Source organism: Hyaena hyaena, unplaced genomic scaffold (assembly GCF_003009895.1).
Source record: "Hyaena hyaena isolate Hyena2069 unplaced genomic scaffold, ASM300989v1 scaffold_31, whole genome shotgun sequence".
In the NCBI taxonomy this organism is placed as follows: Eukaryota; Metazoa; Chordata; class Mammalia; order Carnivora; family Hyaenidae; genus Hyaena; species Hyaena hyaena.
The window spans coordinates 651,991-672,083 of NW_024080664.1; the positions used below are offsets into that span (position 1 = coordinate 651,991).

At 52.6% G+C, this 20,093-nt stretch overlaps 1 protein-coding gene across 8 annotated transcripts in view; it reads right to left on the minus strand.

Moving 5' to 3' along the window:
• Positions 1–20,093, minus strand: part of SNED1 (sushi, nidogen and EGF like domains 1) — a 90,359-nt gene that overhangs the window by 54,263 nt on the left and 16,003 nt on the right. For all 8 annotated transcript variants that reach the window (XM_039228499.1, XM_039228497.1, XM_039228496.1 and 5 more), the window contains exons 2-6: positions 9,667–9,954; positions 6,690–6,830; positions 5,842–6,004; positions 1,921–2,046; positions 1,573–1,686 (exon numbers count right to left, since the gene is read on the minus strand). In XM_039228499.1, the coding sequence (XP_039084430.1) occupies positions 1,573–1,686; positions 1,921–2,046; positions 5,842–6,004; positions 6,690–6,830; positions 9,667–9,954 (832 nt within the window). The remainder of the gene's footprint in view (positions 1–1,572; positions 1,687–1,920; positions 2,047–5,841; positions 6,005–6,689; positions 6,831–9,666; positions 9,955–20,093) is intronic.

Consider the following 20,093-nt stretch of genomic DNA (forward strand, 5'->3'; position numbering starts at 1 on the left):
CCTGTTCCTGGCCACCTGTGCCCAGTATGCTGGCCTCTTAGACCCCTTGGCGGCTGCTGGTCCATGCGCCCCAGTGGCTGAGCCGGTGGGGGGGGCACCTCAACCATGCCATGTGTCCTGATGACAGTGCTTTCCCCAAACCACTCAGTATGGGTGCCAAATGGGTCCTCGCAGCATGTGGTCCTCCCCGGACTCGAGGGGGCCAGTGGGAGGAAGGAGCCGGAGGTATGGAGGGGCTTCCGGGGCTGACCCCTGTCTCCTGGAGCCTGACCACCAGAGAGCAGGGCCGGGCACCTGTGGGGAGGGGAGCCACACATGTCCCTGCCTGGACGCTGCTGGGCGTCCCTCTGTTGTGTGCTCTGTGGCGGAGGTGGGTCCTGAGACCAGCGAGCCTCTGTGGGGACCTGGGACCTGTCGGGGTCACCATAGTGGCCATGAGGAATCTGAGGCAGAGGGCGACTGGCTGCAGCCCAGGCCCTCCTAGGGGCTTCCCTGGGCCCAGACGTGTGGACGCACAGGTCCTTTTTTTTTTTTTTTTTTTTGGGACAGAGAGAGACAGAACATGAGTGGGGAAGGGCAGAGAGAGGGAGACACAGAATCTGAAGAAGCTCCAGGCGCTGAGCTGTCAGTAGAGCCCGATGTGGGGCTTGAACCATGAACTGTGAGATCATGACCTGAGCCGAAGTCGGACGCTCAACCGACTGAGCCCCCGGTGCCCCATGTACACGCGAGTCTTAAAACATCCCTGTGGCTGTAAGTCTCCCTGAGAAATGCTGCTTTCTGTACAGCCATTACTTGTACACACTGGATTTAACCACGTGTTCTGTGTCTCTAAACAATGACTGTGCGTCCGTGAGTGTATTTAGGGGAATGGGTGTGTGGTCCAGCCCAGTGGACATTAGGGGTCATGGTGCTTTGATTGGAAGGGGCTCTTTTTGTTGGGCTCCCCCAGCAGCTTCCCACAGTGAGACTGGGGGCAGCAGCGGGGCCTGCCTTCCTTCACCAGGTAGGCAAAGGGCCAGGATGATGGGAGCCCCGACAGGTGCTGGAGGAAGCGCAGGTAGTGGCGTTTGGAAGAAGGGTGCAGCTGAGCCTGGAGGCAGCAGGGGGCCCTCAAGAAGGACCCCAAGCCACGGCTGGGAGACCTGGGAGCTGGAGAGAAACAGCCTCCCCTTCTGTTGGGAGCTGTAGGGGTGTGGGATTCGGGGGCACAGAGAGGAAGAGGTGTGGGGTTGTACCCTTCCACACCCCACTGCCGGCCTGTCTGACCTCGGGAGCCCCCACGTCCCCACCAAGCCAGTCCAGAGCCGAGAGGAAAGTGATGGTTCAGCAGCACCCGGGTGGCTCTCGTGCGGGCCCTGCAGCCAGGCTGGGACCAGGCACCAGCGCCCAGGGGGTGCCCCGGGGTCTCCCCTCGAGTCCCTGCTCCAGCCCCACGAGCCACTCGGGACTGCCCGCGTCTGCCGCCAAGCCCTCTGCGGACGCTGACCTGGCGCTCCCCCAGCCTGCCCACGTGCCCCCGGTCAGGCAGGACCACACAGGGTGCCCCGCAGCCGCCGGGGTCCCTCTCACCTGTCTCACAGGTGGGACCCCCGAAGCCGGCCGGGCACTGGCAGCTGAAGCTGTTGATGCCGTGCGTGCAGGTACCGCCGTTCTGACACGGATGGGAGGCACACTCGTTCACATCTGAGAAGCAGAGCCGGCGGGGCCTCAGTGCAGGAAGCCAGGCTGGGGAGACTCTGCCTGGACCCCCTCCCGGCCCCACTTGGGGGGCGGTCGGCTCAGACAGGGCACCGCCTCCCGCACTCTCTGTCAGGGAGCCACTGCGTGCACCCCTTCCTTCGTTGCCCACACTGTGGGGACAGACACCCTTGACCTTGGGCTCTTGGGGCCACTGGCTGTGCTGCAGTGTAAACTCACCCAGATGACACCGCCTCCCCGTGAAGCCCGAGAGGCAGGAGCAGCTGTAGGAGGGGTTGCCCGTGACACAGTCGTCAATACACTTGCCGCCGTTGAGGCAGGGACGCAGGGCCAGGCACACGGAGGCTGTGGACACAGGAAGGAGCCGAGCCGTCCCTTCCCTCCCCCGACCCGAAGGGCCCGTCTCTGAGGGATCGCTGTGTGGTCCGCTGGCAGCCTAGCGTCCACAATTCACCTCCCAGGTCTCCCCGGGGTGCCCAGTGCGCCTGCCGTCTGCCCTGCCGACATTTAGATCCCTGGGCCGCGATGCCACCTTCCTCGGGGGCCAGGCTTCCCCAGAGTCCCTTAAGCCCACAGCACCTTCCTATCCCTTTAACGCATCAGCTTGTCTGAGGGACAGGAGACACAAGACCCAAGGGTGCCCAGCAACGCAGGAAGGCGCACGGGCAGGAGTGAGCCTCGGGTGGGGGGGACCCCGTAGGAACCAGGGGCAGTGGGGGGCGTCCTCAGGCCCTTCTGAGGGGGTGCAGTCTGGTCCCAGGGCTGCGACTTATAGGACGGAAATCATGCCCAGCTGCCCCTCCAGGCTTCCCCGCGTGAAACGAGGGGGCCACACTCAGGGCTGCTGAGGTCGGGGTTTCCACATCAGTCACGGCCTCCTGGCCAGGGAGGCCTCCAGCGGCCCCCGGGGGCCACCCAACCCCGTGCCTGGGCCCTCCAGGCCGTGCAGCCCACAGAGCTCAGCTTGGAGAAGTGAGGCTGCTGAAATCTGCGATTAAGAAGCACGAATTGGCAGATCACTAGAGCACCCCAGGTCTCGGATCCCCTGATGCTAGGAGGGCCCCGGGAGAGCTGGCATGGTATCCAGGAGAGAGAGGGGACACTCCCGGAACACCACCGGGACTAAGGGTATCTTTCGGGCTGCGTGCCCCTGCCCCTCCTCACCCATACCCCTCCGTTCACTTGGCCACACTCGCTCGTGGTCTGGCTGCCCTGCGGCGCCTGCTGGCTGGCTGCCCGCCTGGACCCGCCTTCCTCAGGAGTGAGGCTTCCAAAGGTGGTCTCTGCCTCTCACGTGAGAACTGACCCCCCCCCACTTCCCGGCACCGCCTGTGTGTGGGGAACCCGGACTGCCACACACAGGCTCCCTCTTCTGGGCCTGCAGTGTGGCCGTGGGAAGGCGAGGGGGCTCCTGCAGGCCTCTGCACACTAGCCTGGAAGGCCCAGCAACGCCTCCTCCATCCACTCCCCCGGAAGCCTGGGATCATGGGGAGAAGCACGTCAGCGTGGGAAAGGGGTCCCCGAGGGACTGGCCAACCCTCTTCTGGGGGTCCATTCCTCAGGGTCACAGCCTGCATCCTGTGGGGGAGCACGGGCCTGGCCACACCTGTACCCACGCCTGCTCTCACACCTGCACCCACACTTACATCCACACTTGCTTACACCTGCTGCACCTGCACCCACACCTGCCACACCAGCTCACACCTGCCCACACCTGCCTGCATCTGCACCCACACCTGCCCGCACCTGCCCATGCCTGTACCCACACCTGCCCGTGCCTGCACCCACACCTGCCGGCACCTGCCCACGCCTGTACCCACACCTGCCACACCTGCACCCACACCTGCCTGCACCTGCACCCACACCTGCCCGCACCTGCCCATGCCTGTACCCACACCTGCCCGTGCCTGCACCCACACCTGCCGGCACCTGCCCACGCCTGTACCCACACCTGCCACACCTGCACCCACACCTGCCTGCACCTGCACCCACACCTGCCCGCACCTGCCCATGCCTGTACCCACACCTGCCCGTGCCTGCACCCACACCTGCCGGCACCTGCCCACGCCTGTACCCACACCTGCCACACCTGCACCCACACCTGCCTGCACCTGCACCCACACCTGCCCGCACCTGCCCATGCCTGTACCCACACCTGCCCGTGCCTGCACCCACACCTGCCGGCACCTGCCCACGCCTGTACCCACACCTGCCACACCTGCACCCACACCTGCCTGCACCTGCACCCACACCTGCCACACCTGTACCCACACCTGCCCACGCCTGTACCCACACCTGCCTGCGCCTGCACCCACACCTGCGCACACCTGCACCCACACCTGCCCACGCCTGTACCCACACCTGCCCGCGCCTGTACCCACACCTGCCTGCGCCTGCACCCACACCTGCGCACACCTGCACCCACACCTGCCCACGCCTGTACCCACACCTGCCCACACCTGTACCCACACCTGCCGCACCTGCACCCACACCTGCTCGCACCCGCACCCACACCTGCCCACCCGCCTGCTCTGACCTGCATCCACAAAGCACTGCTACAGCAGCTCACACACTGCCCACGCCTGTACCCACACCTGCCTGCGCCTGCACCCACACCTGCGCACACCTGCACCCACACCTGCCCACGCCTGTACCCACACCTGCCCACACCTGTACCCACACCTGCCGCACCTGCACCCACACCTGCTCGCACCCGCACCCACACCTGCCCACCCGCCTGCTCTGACCTGCATCCACAAAGCACTGCTACAGCAGCTCACACAGCACCCACACCTTGATCCCCAACCACAACCTGCGGATGACAAGCCACAGGTCTTGTAGCCAGCAGGTCTACCTCTGCTGTCAGAGGTAGAGTGGTGTCCATACCCCCTGAACCACCACTGGCCCGAACCCAGAGGGGCAGAGCAGGCTGTGGGGCGCAGCCTGGCCTGGGGCTGCAGGGGGGCTTGTGTTCTTGGGCACCCCGCTGGCCACTTTGGGGGAGGTGCAAAATTATTGTTTCCTGGGCTCCCTCACCTGTGAGTTCCCCATCTCCTAAGCTCAGACACTGGCTGGGGCCTCTTTGATGCTCCAGTGAGTGGGTGGGTTCGGCTGCCCCAGGCACCCTCCCCAGCCCTTGGGGAGTCTTCTGGCTCTGGGGGTGCATGCCTGCCCCTGCCGAGTGTGTGCCAGCGGCCCCGGGAGGTCTGGGTGGGATCCACCGTGCTGTGTTCACACCCAGAGATTTGTGTTCAGAGAAGTGGGAAGAGGGTCCTCCCAGTGGCCTCGGTCCCCACGCGGGCGTCACTGTGGCCTCCGCCTTTGCAGAGCTTGTGATTGGTCCTCCTCACTGAGTGGCCAGGTCAGTTATTGACACACCATCTCCACTTGTAAGCATGTTTCAGGAGAGCCCAGCGTCTTGGCCAGCACCACACAGGGGAAGGGGGCAGGACAAATCCTTCTGCAGACATCCTGACCGCCTGCCCTGAGATGGACCCTACACCCCACCCCGCCCCGTCTGCTGCGTTCAGTGCCCGCAGGACCCCGGGGTGTCAGGGAAATCCCTCTAGCTGGGCAGATGCGAGGGGTGTGAAACAGGCACCAAATCCCACCAAGCAGCAAGTCCTTGGCAAATGTAGGGAAATGGGTGAAATGAGCGCCAGGTGGTCCTGGGGACAGGGGCCCCTCCCCGGCCCAGGTTCCAGGCTGGGAGAGAATGGGTGAGCCCGACTCCTGGCCCCAGGACGGGCGACCCCGGCTCTCCGCTTTGGGCACAAACTGTGGTCTCCAGCACATTCCCCTGCGCAGCGCCCAGAGCAGAGATAGGAAAGCCTCCCCAGGAAAAGACGGGCCTCAACGGAGGAGCCGGTCCTAGCCCAGGCTCCTGGCTGGGGGAGGGGGTGGGTGAGACCGTGCCCTCCTGGCCAGCAGCCTGCCTGTCCCCAGTGCCCCTCCCCCTCCTCCAGCACCCGCTTCGTCCAGCCCCACCCTCCCTTCACCCTGTCAAGGATCCAGCCATGCATCCAGCCCCCTTCTCCTCGCCCCTCCTCCCTGCCCCCAGCTCCCACCTGTCACCTCCCCCCCAACTCCCTGAGCCACCCCAACCCCCACAGCCCTGAGCCGCTGGCTCCAGCCTCTTACTTGTATGGCCGCAGCCCCCCACGCGCACCTGGGCATCATCGATTCTGAACGCCCAGCGCCCGGGCACGCCCACGTTGGTGGTGGTCTCCACCTCGGCCATGTCTGCTGTGCGTGAGCCGGGAATGCTGAAGTAGCGCCGCCCGTCACCTGCATTGAAGCCAGCCTGGGGGGTGGGCATGGAGAGTGGGGGACACATGCAGGTTGGGGTCCTGAGGTCTCCCTAAAGTTCCTGAGACCCACCTACTTCCCCCACCCCACAACAGTGGCCAGGGTCAAAGAGATCATGTGGAAGACAGCCTTGTAACCCTGGAGCTTTACAGGTTAGGGTATCCATACCACCCCGCACGCTGTCCTCATCCCGATCAGCAACCTCCCAGCCAGCAGTTCCTCCAGCCGCCAACCTTGGGTGCTGGTGTGTCCCCCCCACATACACCTGGCCTCTCGACTCCCATAGGGACCGGAGACCAGGGACCAGGGGCAAGTGTGAGCCCAGGTGGCCCGGGAGGAGGTGGGGCGTTCACAGAGTGCAGGAGCACTGGCTGGCCTTGGGGACTGGTACGTGACCACCGCCTCCGCACCTGGGGTTTCCTGCTGGCCGCGGTTCTGTGGGCCACGGGCCAGCCCCTAGGACAGTTAGTGCACAGAGAACCAAGGGCCCTGTGTCAGCTCAGCTGGCCCTGGAGGCTCAGGACAAAAGTGCCTTCGGCGAGAGGAAGTTTCCCGGAGCCTGGGCTGGGATTGGCCTCAGAAGGCCCCACGCTGGCCTCTTCACAGCACCGGGTGCGCGTAGGGAGGGTGTGCCTGCTTCATCAGCTCACGACAGGCGTGGCAGGGGGAGCGGGCCCTACCTGGGCTGCGATGCCCCCCAGGCCATCGGTGTCACCCCCGCTGCTGGCGTGTGTGCCTGTGGTCCACGTGATGGACTCATAGTTGAAGATGGTGAAGGAGAACTTGCCATCAGTGATGAGCACAGTCTGGAACGTGTTGACCTGCCGAGGAGGGATGTCTGAACAGGGCTCTGGCCCCAGGTCCGCGCTGCGGGGCCCCACTCCCCTCCTGCATCCCTTCACGCGCTGTTATCCGCCACTGACCCCTCATCTGCTTTCCCAGCTACGTGGTCAGCCATCTGCCATCAAGCCACTGGCCTCGTCCCCATCCTCCACTATGTCCCCAGGGTCTGAGGCCCCAGCACAGGGCGGGCACCCCCATATCTGTCACCTGGTGCGTGAGACACACTGAGGGGTCCTGAGGGCCCACAGACGCCAGGAGCCGACCCTGCGCCCTGTGGTGTCTGGGGCGCAAGGGTGAGTGCTGACCGGGCCAAATCCACAACTGCCTTGTGTGAAGCAAAAACCATAAAGGGTGGGGGGGTAAGAAAAGGAAAGGAGGAAAAGTGATCTTAGCACTTTTTGTTTTTCATGGAATTCTCTTCCATGAGACTCTGACTGAGTAGCACGTGTGAATGTTGTTTCTGGTTTTGGGCAGAGGAGGGGGCTGTTTCAGAAGTGATCTCAGGGCCAACAGGAAACTCTCTGGAAAAGCATAAAGTCAGAGCTTCGCATCACATGTGACAGTAAAGCCCACATCGAGTAAGGTTACGAATGGGACCATCAGAGCCCTAGAGGCAGATATGGGCAAGTCACAGGGCCGCGTTGGGGAGGGACTTCAACATAACGTGTCAACCGCGAAAGCCAAGGAGATTTACATGTCTGACTACAGAAACTTCTGCACGGAAAGTGCCATAAGGCGAAACGGAAGAGCAAATGGCAAAGTGAAAAATGTTTCTAGAACACAGGTGGCAGTCGAAACTGTCGTATCTTCAGTTCAAGCACAACTTCTATGGGTCAGTAAGAAAAAAACGACAACATTGGCGAGGGTCATACAAGCAGATGTGTTAACAGCAGAGCACGGCCGGCCGGCCGTACTGAACAGATGCACCAGACACCAAAGGCATGGAAGGTCAAAGAAGGTCTTCCCTGTTTGCCCGTGAGGCTGCGAGGGAGGAGAGCCAGGGAGACCCGTGGTCACACGCGGCGTATTTGCACGTCTGGGGCCATGAGTTTGAGGGGCGAGTCAGAGCTCTGCGGTGGCTGCCTACTTGCGGGGGACCCGTGCCAGGAGACGGTGCCCGGCCTAGGGGCCGCGTGGTGCCCACCTCAGGGCACAGGCGCTGCCTGACATGGTGGGCATCATATGGCCCATCTTCTTACTTATGCAGAAATGAGTGCTCCCCAGTGCTTCCTCCAGGCAGGCAGAGCTGGTGCTCGTACTCTGAGGACAGCCAGTGCGCGGTGGCCATGAAGGCGAGAAAGCTGAGGGGGATGGAGGGCAGGACTGAAGTCAGCAAGGGCAGCAGTGGGGCTTCGCAGGCTGCCGAGGCCCAGCGTGCGGGGAGAGTGAGGCCGGGCATGGAGCTTAGCCATTCCTTCCTGTTACACAGCCCGTTCCAGGAGCTTCCAGCCCCGATTACAGCCCAGACTCAGAACTCTGAGCCCTTATAAGAATTCAGTCATTTTGTAGTGCCCCCCCCCCTCCGCCCAGGCCCAAACACTGGAGAACATTAAGGTGTCCTCTGTCGGCACAGGAGGGACTCAGGCCCCTCCCCCCTCCCAGGTATGAAGGACATAGAGTGCGGGGGTGACCTCACAGTTTCTGCAGTGATGGGGAGGAACGTGTAGCTGAGCAAGATGCCCAGCACTGCTGAGTGAAGAAACCCACAAAACAGCGTGTTCTGTGTGGCTCTATTTATTGTTTACAGTGTGTGTCCGTGTACAATAGGGAAGGTGTAATGGGAGCGATCTCTTGGAATTACGGATTCTTTGTTTCTTTTTGTTACAAAGATGTTTCTCTTACAGATTGGTGATAAGAAGAAACAAATAGAATTTACAAAATACTCGTGGGCTCTGCATGAATGAAGTTGACTAGCATAGGCGCGTACTGTAGCAACCTTTACGGAAAAAGCCCATCTTTCCCCGTTTGCTGTCACCCGCCTATTTTAAGACACCCAGTGGCGCGCATCTGGGGGGCTCAGGGTGCCTGGCTAACTCTCTCCAGGACGCGCCGGGCCCCAGGGCTGCGGGGGATCTCAGGGCTTGTGAGCGACTCGCCCGCCCCGCCCGCCAGTGCTCTCTTCCACCTGCACCAAGTTCCTGAGCCTCAGCTGCTGGGGACCCCGGCACCGCCACCCCCCGAGCGGAGACCTCACCTGTTCCCACCCTCTGCCCACCCATGTGTGACACAGGAAACCCAGGCCCTGCCCCTCCCCTGCAGCCTGCTGTGCGGCACGTCTGTCCCTCAGGGCTACTCTGAGCCACCTTGTCCCTTGAGCTCCAGAGCCCCCTGTGGCTAAGCCACCACCCTCTGCCTGGCACAGCAGTCCCACTGGCCCTCGGTGTCTAGAATGTGCCGCATAGGAGAGATGGGCCCCCAGGGCCTCTGTTGTTTGGCATCATCACAGAACAGAGGATAAAACAGAATAAACTCCCCGTGTGACCTGTGGAGTATTGAACCATCCCAAGTGCAGATTCTTCAATCACATGCGACCTGGGCCTCCCTGTGTGTGAGCTCCTGCATCGGGGCACTTGGCACTTTCCTAGAGGCACATGGATTCCGGGGTGGGGGGCGCGCTGGAGAAGGTCAGGGCCCCGCCCTCCTCCAACCTGGCTCTGGGACCCTGGGAGAGTCACTTCCATCCCTGGGCCCAGGCTTCCTCTCTCAGCCATGGACCAGTGACCACATCTGACCCACCTCAGCAAGGCAGGGTCCCTGGAGGGAGACTCTGGACCCCAGACGGACATCCTCCCTTCCCCAGGACAAAGAACTCACGGGGGAAGAGGAGCTGCCTCCAAAGAAGGTCACACGGTACCAGGTGGCTATGAAAACCCAGGTGGCGGAGAATTCCTGGAGCTCGGGGAAGTAGCGCCTGACATCCTCCGTGGCTCTGCGCAGTGTGGCTGGGTCAGTGGCCTCCCTGTAGTACACGTCACCTGCGCGTCGATTGTCCACGTCTGCCCAGAAGGCTGCCACCACGCAGCGGTCCTTGGCGATGGGGAAGGCCACTGGGGTGAACTGAGAGACCTCCTTCAGGAAGGAGATGACCCCGTTATTGTTCACCTGTCAGAGAGCCAGACAGGGGGCCAGTGGGCACCTGGGCGTAGGCAGGTGGGCCCAGCAGCCTCCCCTGCTTCACCCTCCAGGTGCCCTCCAGGGGGGAGCCAGGACTGAACAAGGCCTCCTCAGGACGGCCTGACAGTTCCTGGTCCCTGATACGAGACCCCTGGGCCTGTCCCATCCCCTTGCAGACAGGCTGTGTGCTTGGGCAGAGGCTCTGACCTGTTCGCTCTACCCACTGGCTGCCCAGTGCCCAGACCTGGGTGGCTGCTGTGGGGTCAGGGAGCTCCCACTGGGGGAGCCGAGCAACTGCGGTGCTCAGCGTCCGGGGTCCCACTCCAATCAGAGGCCTTGGGAGAGCACAGCAGCGTTCTGGCCTCGGATCCAGGACAGGTGTGTGGGAGGCGTGTGAGGTCGGGTGAGGGGGCAGTGCCCACGGGGAAGAGCTGGGGGTGAGCAGGAGCCCCTGTGCCGGGAATGGCTGCGTTGGTGGGGAGGGGTCTGTGCTCAGGACTCCAGACAGTAGGGAGCTGCAGAAGGCTCCTGAGCAGGAGACGGGAGCAGCATCTCTGCAGTAAGACACAACTGGTCCCAGTGCAATTAGCTGCGCAACCAGGCACACCAGCCTTTACCTCTCTGTGCTCTGGATTTTACCTGCAACATGGGGATAACACTCGTTCCTGCCTCCGGGAAGCCGAGCAGCCTTGAACGAGTTAGTGAGCACAGAGCTGGCTCTAGACTGTCATGATTTGCTCCCGGGAAGATGGTGGTCAGAACCACGCTTTTAGAGAAGACTCTAGACTTCCCCTTTAGGTGAGGGTGGCCTGGTAATCCAGAAGCACAGCTCTCTTCTTAAAGGCACCGAAGAACGGACAAGCAAGTGAAGGATTCCAGGCTTTGGATTCCAAATTGAGGACAGGGAGGGACTGGAGGTGAGCCCGACTCCCAGAGCTCCTTTCCGCCTCAGTGAGCACATCTGCATATTGAGAAGCAGTGGCTACAAATGAGACCTAAAGTTTTGCAGGCTCATGGAGGGAGATGTCAAAGTTTGGCGCTCACCCAGGGCTGGGGATAACCCCCTACGCTAAGCTGGGTGAACTTGAAGTACACAGTTCTCGTGCGGCCTCATGCTCTGCTGTCCCCTCACCCGAGCGGTCCAGGGCCCCTCAAACTGGGACTCGGATCAAGGCGGTTCCCAATGGATAGCATCCCGAGGTTCCAGAAGCAGAGAAAACCCTCTCTGGTGGAAGATGGAATCACCTAAGGCCTCAGCTATTCCTATAAATAATTTTCTCGAATGCAAAACCCAGGACACAGTCAAAGATAATCAGGCACATAAGGAAACAAGGTGCCGCTAACAAGAATGATCAGAAATGTGAGAAACATTGGGTATCAGAATTATCAGACCTGAGGCTTAAAATAAGCTTACTGTGTTCCAAGTGCAAGCTTTAAATTTCTTCAAGAGAATGGCCAAAACAATCTTGAAGAAAGAATGAAGTTGGAGGACTTATACTTCCTGCTTTCAAAACATACTGCAAAGCTGTAGCAGTCAAAACAGTGTGGCCTTGGCTTAAAGACAAAAAGATAGCCAAATAGAAGAGAATAGAGAGCCCAGAAATAAGCCCTCACATATATGGTCAAATAATTTTCATCGAGGCGGCCAAGACCAATGGAGAAAGGGCAGTCTTTTCAACAAATAGAGCTGGGACAACTGGACGTCCACATGCAGAAGAACGAAGCTGGACTCTTACCTCACCCCAGATATAAAAACTAACTTAAAATGGATCGAAGACCTAGACATGAGGGCTAAACATATAAAGGTCAGAAGAAAACATAGGGTAAAAGCATCACAACCTTGGCTTTGGTAATGATTTCTTGGATATGACACCAAAGACACCGGCAACAGAAGGAAAAAAACATACAAACTGGAGTTCATCGAAATTAAAAATATTTTTCTTTTATTTAAAAAAAATTTTTTTTATTTCTGAGAGTCAGAGAGAGACGGCATGAGCAGGGGAGGGTCAGAGAGAGAAGGAGACACAGAATCTGAAGACGGGCTCCAGGCTCTGAGCTGTAAGCACAGAGCCCGATGCGGGGCTTGAACCCATGAACCGTGTGATCATGACCTCAGCTGAAGTTGGACGCTTAACCGACTGAGCCACCCAGGCGCCCCTAAAAATATTTTTTCTATCAGCAGAGTGAAAGGGCAACCTACAGAGCAGGAGAAAATATTTGCAGATTGTGTATCTAATAAGGGATTAATATCTAAGTATACGGCGAGCTCCTACAACTCAGTGACAACAACAAATACAAACGACCTGATTAAAAGACTTCAGTACACATGTCTCCAAAGAAGATATATCAGCGCCCAATAAGCCCATGAGAAGATGCTCAACATAACTAATCGTTAGGGAAATACAAACCTAAGCCACAAGGAGCGACCACCTCACACACATTAACATGGCTCCCATCAAAAAGCATAGAAAACAAGCGTGGGCAAGGACATGGAAAAGCTGGACGCCTCACGACCGCTGATGGAAACGCAGCATTGCACAGTTGCTGTGGAGAACAGTTGGCAGTTTCTCAAAAAATTGCAAATAGAATTACCATATGACCTGGAAATTCTACTTCTGGGTATGTATCTGCATTAGTCTGCTGTGGCTGCCATAACAAAATATCAGACTGAGTGACCTGAGTGACAGAAATTTGCTTTCTTGCCGTTCTGGAGCTAGACATCCAAGATGAAGGTGTCATCAGAGTTGGTTTCTAGCAAGTCCTGTCTTCTTGCCTTGTAGATGGCTCCCTCCGTACTGCGCCTCTGCACGGCCTTTCCTCTGTGTGAACATAGGAGGGAGAGAGCTCTCTGGTGTCTCTCTTTCTTATTATCAGATTAGGGTCCTACCCATACGACCTTAAATTATGTCCCTAAAGGCTCTATCTCCAAATACAGTCACCTTGGCGGGGGGGGGGGTAGGAATTCAACATAAGAATTTTGGGTGGGACACAATTTATCCACAACGATACACAAAATAATTGAAAGCAGGGTCTTCAAAAGATCTGTGTATACCTGTGTTCGTAGCAGCCTTATACATGACAGCCCAAAGGTGGAAGCAACCCAAGGTTCACCAGTGCATGGATGAGGAGGCCAGTGCGGTCCATCTATACAGTGGAATATGATTCAGTCTTAAAAAGGAAGGAAATTCTGACACTTGCTACAACATGGATGAACTTTGAGGACCTTCTGTTCAGTGAAATAAGCCGGTCACAGAGAGAAAAATGCTGTGATTTCACTTACATGAGGGACCTAGAGTAGTCACATTCATAGAAAGTAGAATGGGGGTGGCCAGGGGCTGGAGGAGAGGGACATGGGGGCACGTCTAATGGAGATAGAAATTCAGTTTTATAAGATGAAAAGAGTCTGGAGGTGAAGGTAGTGAGGACGGAACAATATCAACATCCTGAATAGCGCTGAACTTTACACTTAAAAATGGTCAAGATGCTAAGTTTCATATTAGGTGTATTGTCCACAATACAAAAAATGGACTAAAACATGGTCTGGGATAAAAAAAATCATCAGGAATGGAAATTTTCTTTTTAAAACCCATTTTAGAGAACTAAATAGAAATTCTAGCACTAAAACTAAGTAAATAACAAATTAAGCACTAAGTAGATAATTTAAGACCAGATTTGAAGCAACTAAGGGAAGAATTAGTGAACTGGAACTAGAAGACAGGTCAGAGGAAACCACCTGGAATTTAGAACAGACACAAAGACATGGCGAGTAGAGAAGAAAAATAAGATTTACGTCAAACAGTAGGATGGTCAAATACATGTGTGGTTTGGAGCACCAGAGGGTAAGGAGATGTAAAGGCAATGGCTGAGCAGTTCCAGAACTGATGAAAGATATCAGGCCACATATTCAATAATCCCAGCGATTCCCTAGCCAGAAGAATAAAAATAAAGCAACAACAAATGCCTGCTGTAACTGCACATCGACGATTAGGAGGCTATTAGAAAAGGAGAAACATATGAGTTGTCATCCAGGTTCTTACCCGCAGAGTGGCAGCTGATTTCTCATACGCAACGATGGAGACTAGAAAACGGGGCGACTGTGTATTGAATATGCTGGAAGAAAATAACCGGCTCACACAGTCTTATGCCCAGATAAAATTTCCTTTGTTACTGAAGGCAAAAGAAAGATAATTGAGATAAATAAATAATAAATAAGTAAGTAGGAACTGTGTAGCAGACCCACATCAAAAAAGTCAAGTCAACGGGAAATGTACAGTCAGAGAAGCAAGAAGGGAAGAAGGGCAAAGAAGGTGCTATGGACTGTATGTCTGTGTCTCCCGCAAATTCTCAAGTTGAATCCTGACCTCCACTGTGACGGTGTTAGGAAGAGAGGCCTGTGGGAGGAGATCAGGTCATGAGGGTGGGGCCCCCACGAAGGAGACCCCAAGTTTCTTTATAAAAGAGACCCCAACGAGCTCTGTCTGTCCTTCTGACATGTGAGGACACGACGAGAAGATGCTGTCTATTAACCAGGAAGTGGCTCTTCACCAGACACTAAATCTGCCATTCCCTCATCCCCTTGATCTTGGACTTCTCAGCTTTCAGAACTGTGAGAAATAGTGTTTGTTGTTTAAACTATCCAGTCTAGGGGTGCTTGGGGGGGCGCTCAGTTGGTTAAGTGTCTGACTTCAGCTCAGGTCATGATCTAACGGTTCATGGGTTTGTGCCCCACATCAGGCTGTGTACTGACAGCTCAGAGCCTGGCGTCTGCTTAGGATTCTGTGTCTTCCTCTCTCTCAGCCCCTCCCCTGCTTGCACTCTCTCTCTCTCTCACAAATAAATAAACATTAAAAATATTTAAACTGCCCAGTCTATGGCATTTTTATCATAGCAGCCAGAACAGATTAAACCAGAATGTATGAGAATAAATCCAAAAGAACACTGACCATATAAAGAAATAATATAAATAAAGCTTTGTGGAATTGTGTTAAAAAAATCTGTAGAATTAAAATTAACGATAATAGCCTATAAATTGGGAGAATATTAAAGTGTTTGATGGTCATTGTATTTTCCAGGAGAAGGGTAAAGGCATTTACCCTAAAAGTTAACTTATTAGTGAATATTGATAAGTGGTAATGAATATTGTGCTATCTAGGATAATCACCAAAAGAATTAGAAACAGTGTATATTGTCCTCACCGATAGAGGGGACATGACTGAACGATTGAAATACTTGACATATAAGACGGCAAGAAAGGAGAGAGAAGGAAATATAAAGCAGGGGCGCACATAGCACAGAAGATCTTAGATTGAAATGCAGCCGCATTAGTAACACATTAAATAAAAATGAATTAGATGTTCTGATTACAATATATACTGTCCAAATGCTAACCGAAGGAAACCTGGTATAGACCATAAGGCAAAAAGTATAGCTAAAACAAAAAAGGCCACTTCATGATAATCAAGAAAGATATAACAAATTTGCATTTTTATATACCTAATAACAACGAGTTATCACCTAAGCAAAAAACTGACAAAAGGAAATAGTTCAGTTCATAACCAGAGTGGAAGACTCCAACACACCTTCCTTAGTCAAATAGACTAAGCAGACACAATTATCTGTCAGAATACAGAAATTTTGAGCAATGAAAATAATAAGTGACGCCAGTAGATAATACAAATATTTTTTAAAATTTTACCATATACTGATCACATAGCAATTGTCAACAAATTTCAAGTGATGGCAAAAAATATAGAGTTTGTTCCCTGGCCACAGTGCAACTATACCAAAAACATTAGCCCCCAAAAGGTAGGAACTTTCTATGTGTATGGAAATTAAGAAATGTAAATAACTTGGGAGTGAAAGATAACAAAAGTGCTATTTAGCGAAAACGCGTGAGGCTGTGGCGCCAGTAAACTTAAAAGGGGAATTTGTGGCCTTGCATGCTTATCTCAGTGTCTACTATGTATACTTAGTGAAGAAACCAAAAATTTAGTAAATAATCCGCACACAGTAAATAAACAGCAGCAACAACAGGGAAGAGGAAGACAAAACATTAAGAGCACAAGTTAATGAACTAGGAAACAAACACTGAAAAAGAGAACTAACAAAGCCAAAACTTGGTTTGTTTCAACTACCAGTAAAGTAGATGAACTTCTGTTGGAATTGGTTAAGTAAAAAAGAGAAGGTATCGATTGCCAGTATCAGGACTGAAAAAGAAAATATGACTCCATACGCTGACACTCTCAAAAAAGAAAAAAAGAAGATATTAAAAATACGCTCATAAAAGCAATAAATTTAAAGTTTTGGATGAAATGGAAAAACTTTATAGAAAAATGCAGCTTACCAAAACTGGATTAAGAAGAAATAAAGGAGGGAGGGATGTTAGCGTAACAGAGTAGTGACTTTCTGGAAGAGGATGGACAAGGGCCTCCAGGGACTGGGTCGGGAGAAACAGAAGACTCCCCAGGATCCCGGCAGATAGTGTTCTCACAAGTGGGCTGTTGCGTGAGTCGGGGGTGGAAAGCGAGGATGCCCACTGTCTTACGTGTTAATAAAGCTGAGCGGTGAGAGGCAGGCTTGAAATAAGCCATCCCATCAGAGCTTTGGTTGTGGATATCATGACAATGGGGCGGCGATGTTAAGGCCCTGATGACTGAGTAAAAAGATTCCCAAAGCTGAGATAAGTGGTTTTAACAATGAGGAGTTTAGAGTTTGTTTTTGTTTTTTGTTCTGAAGGATGTAGAGTTTTGAGGGGACCAGAAACATTGAAAGTCCATTGGGTTGTGCTGGGGGAGTGGCAACTGCAAAGCCTTGCTTATTGGTAGAGTTGCGGTCTCCTGGTGTGTCCCTGGGTCCCTGTGTCCTCCTCTGTCCTGACTGCAGCAGCTTTAAGGAAAAAGCCATACGTGGCAGGGGACTTGAGAGAGAGGAAGGGCTCACGCTTTTCCAGCTATGTTAGTTACAGGCACCCAAGTTACCATCCTACCCGGTTCATTAGGGGAAGGGGGTGCTGGGTGCGGGGGTGGCTGAGGATTGTGGGGTGAGACCATGGTGACATGCATGCAACAAAAAGAAAGGGGCTCCTAGAAAAATGGAGCCAACGACGCCCACCCTAGAAAGAAAGTGAAGCTGCCTCTGTTTGCAGATGATATGAACTATTGTATGGAAAATGCCAGGGACTCCACCACAAAACTATCTGAAGCTATCAGTGAGGTCAGCAGGTTGCAGAATTATAAGATCAATATCTAAGTGTTAATTGTATTTCTACATAGTACAATGAATGACCCAAAAATGAAATTGAGAAAACAATTCCATTTGTAAAGGCATCTGAAATAATAAAATACTTATTAATCAATTTAACCAAGGAGGTGTAAGACTTGTACACTAAAAACTACAAAATATTGTTGAAAGAAACTAAGAAGATCTAAATGAATGGAAAAACATCTCATGCTCACGAATCAGATGACTTAACACTGTTAATATTATTAAGATGGTGATATTCTCAATTGATTCCAAAACATCAGTTTCTTATACACTAGCAATGAACAAGGGGCATTTGAAATTAAAAACAATTCCATTTACATTAGCACTCTCCAAAATGAAATACTTAGGTATATATTTAATGAAATACATACAAAATCTGTATGAAGAAAACTGCAAGACTGATGAAAAAGACTTAAGAAAAACTAAATAGAGAGGTATTTCGTTTTTGTGGATAAGAAGACTCAGTGTTTCAAGATGTCAGTTGTACTTGATTCATATATTCAGTGCAATTCTAATCAAAATCCTAGCAAATTATTTTGTGGAAATAAGCCAAATGGTTTAAACGGAGAGGTAGAAGACCCAGAATAGCCAGCACAGTACAGGAGGAGAGCAAAGTTGGAGGACCTGACTTCAGGACTCACTGTAAAGCTACAGTGATCAAGACAGTGTGGCATTGGTGACAGAAGAGACAAACAGACCAATGGGACAGAATAGGGAGCCCAGAAATACACCCCCATAAATCCGTCAGCTGGTCTTTGACGAAGGAACAAAGGCAAAACAATAGAGCAAAGATCATCTTCTCAACAAATGGTACTGGAGCAACTGGACATCTACACACATAAAGACGGGTCTAGACACGGACCTCCCACTCCCCACAAAAATTAAAGTGGATCCTAGACCTAAATGCAAAGCACAAAGCTATAAAACTCCTAGAAGATTACATAGGAGAAACCTAAATGGCCTTGGGTTTGGTGATCAACTTTTAGATATAACACCACAGGCGTGATCCATGAAACACAAAAGTGATTAGCTTGACTTCAATGAAATTAAAAACTTCTACTCTGTGAAAGATAATATCAAGAGAGTAGGAAGACGCGGCACAAAATGGACTTACGGGAGAAAATATTTGCAAAGGACACACCTGATAAAGACTGTTGTCTCAAAGTATATAAAGAACTCTTAAAACTCACAATAAGGAAAAAAAAAAAACCCAACCTGATCAAAATATGGGCCAAAGACCTTAGAAGACATCTCATCAAAGAATATATACAGCTGGCAAGTAAGCATTTGAAAAGGCGCTCCACATCATATGTCATCAGGGAAATTGAAATAATAATAATAAAAACAAAACCAATGAGATACCGCATACATCTGTTAGAATGGCCCGAATCCAGAACACTGACACCATCACATGTGGTTGAGGATATGGAGCGACAGGAACTCTCACTCATTGCTGGGGGGGATGCAAAATGGTGCAGCCACTTTGGAAGACAGTTTGACAGTTTCTTACGAAACAAAACATACTCTTATCAAAGGATCCAGCAACTATACTTCTCGGTATTTCACGAAAGGAGTTGAAAACTTATGTCCACACAAAAACATGCACATAGATGTTTGTAGTGACTTCATTTGTAATTGCCTAAACTTGGGAACAACAAAGGTGTCCTTTAGTAGGTGAATGGATAAACAGTGGCCCATCCAGACAATGGAGTATTATTCATTGCTGAAGAGCTGTCAGGCCATGAAAAGACATGGAAGGACCTTAAACGCATATAATTAATGGAAAGAAGCCAGTCCGAAAAGTCTTCATACTATGTGATCCCAGCTCTAGGACATTCTGGAAAAAACAAAACTATGGAGACAGTAAAAAGATCAGTGGTTGCCAGGAGTGAGGCGGGAGGGAAGGAGGGAAGGATGAATCAGTGGAGCACAATTTTTAGGGCAGTGAAAATATTCTGTGTGATACCGTACTGATGCATGCATGTCATTACACATTTGCCCAAGCCCACGGAGTGCACATCGCCAGGAATGAACCCTGATGTGAATAATGGACTTTGGGCAATTGCAATGTATTAGTGTAGGTTCATCAATTATAACAAAGTTACCACTGGGGTGGGAGATGTTAATAATGGGGAGGCCATGCATGTATGGAGGCAGAGTGTATATGGGAAATCGCTATCTTCCTCTCAATTTTGCTGTGAATTTAAAACTCTTCTGAAAAAAATAGTCTTAAAAAAAAGACAACCCAGTAAAAAATGGGCAAAGGACTTGAATAGTGAATAGACATTTTTTTCAAAGAAGATATACAAATAGCGTAAATGATGCTTAGCATCATTAACCATCAGGGAAATGCAAGTCAAAACCACAATGGGACAGCAAATGCACATCCACTAGGATGGCCATAATGAAAACAAAGAGACAGTAACAAGTGTTGGTGAGGATGTAAAGAAATTGGAATCCTCGTACACTGTTAGTGGAATGTAAAATAGTGCAGCCACTTTGGAACAATCTGGCAGTTCCTCAGATGGTTAAACATAGCATAGCTGTGCACATCAACAATCCATGCCGGGTATGTATCCACGTATACTCAGGAGAACTGAAAACACCTACACAAAAATCTATACACAAATGTTCTTCTTTTGTTTTTTATTTTTTATTTTTTTTTAATTTTTTTTTAATATTTTATTTATTTCTAGGAGAGAGAGAGACAGTGCGAGCAGGGGAGGGTCAGAGAGAGAGGGAGTCACAGACTGAAACAGGCTCCAGGCTCAGAGCAGGCAGTCAACACAGAGCCAGACGCAGGGCACGAACCCACGAACCGAGAGATCATGACCTAAGCGAAAGTAGGAAGCTTAACCGACTAA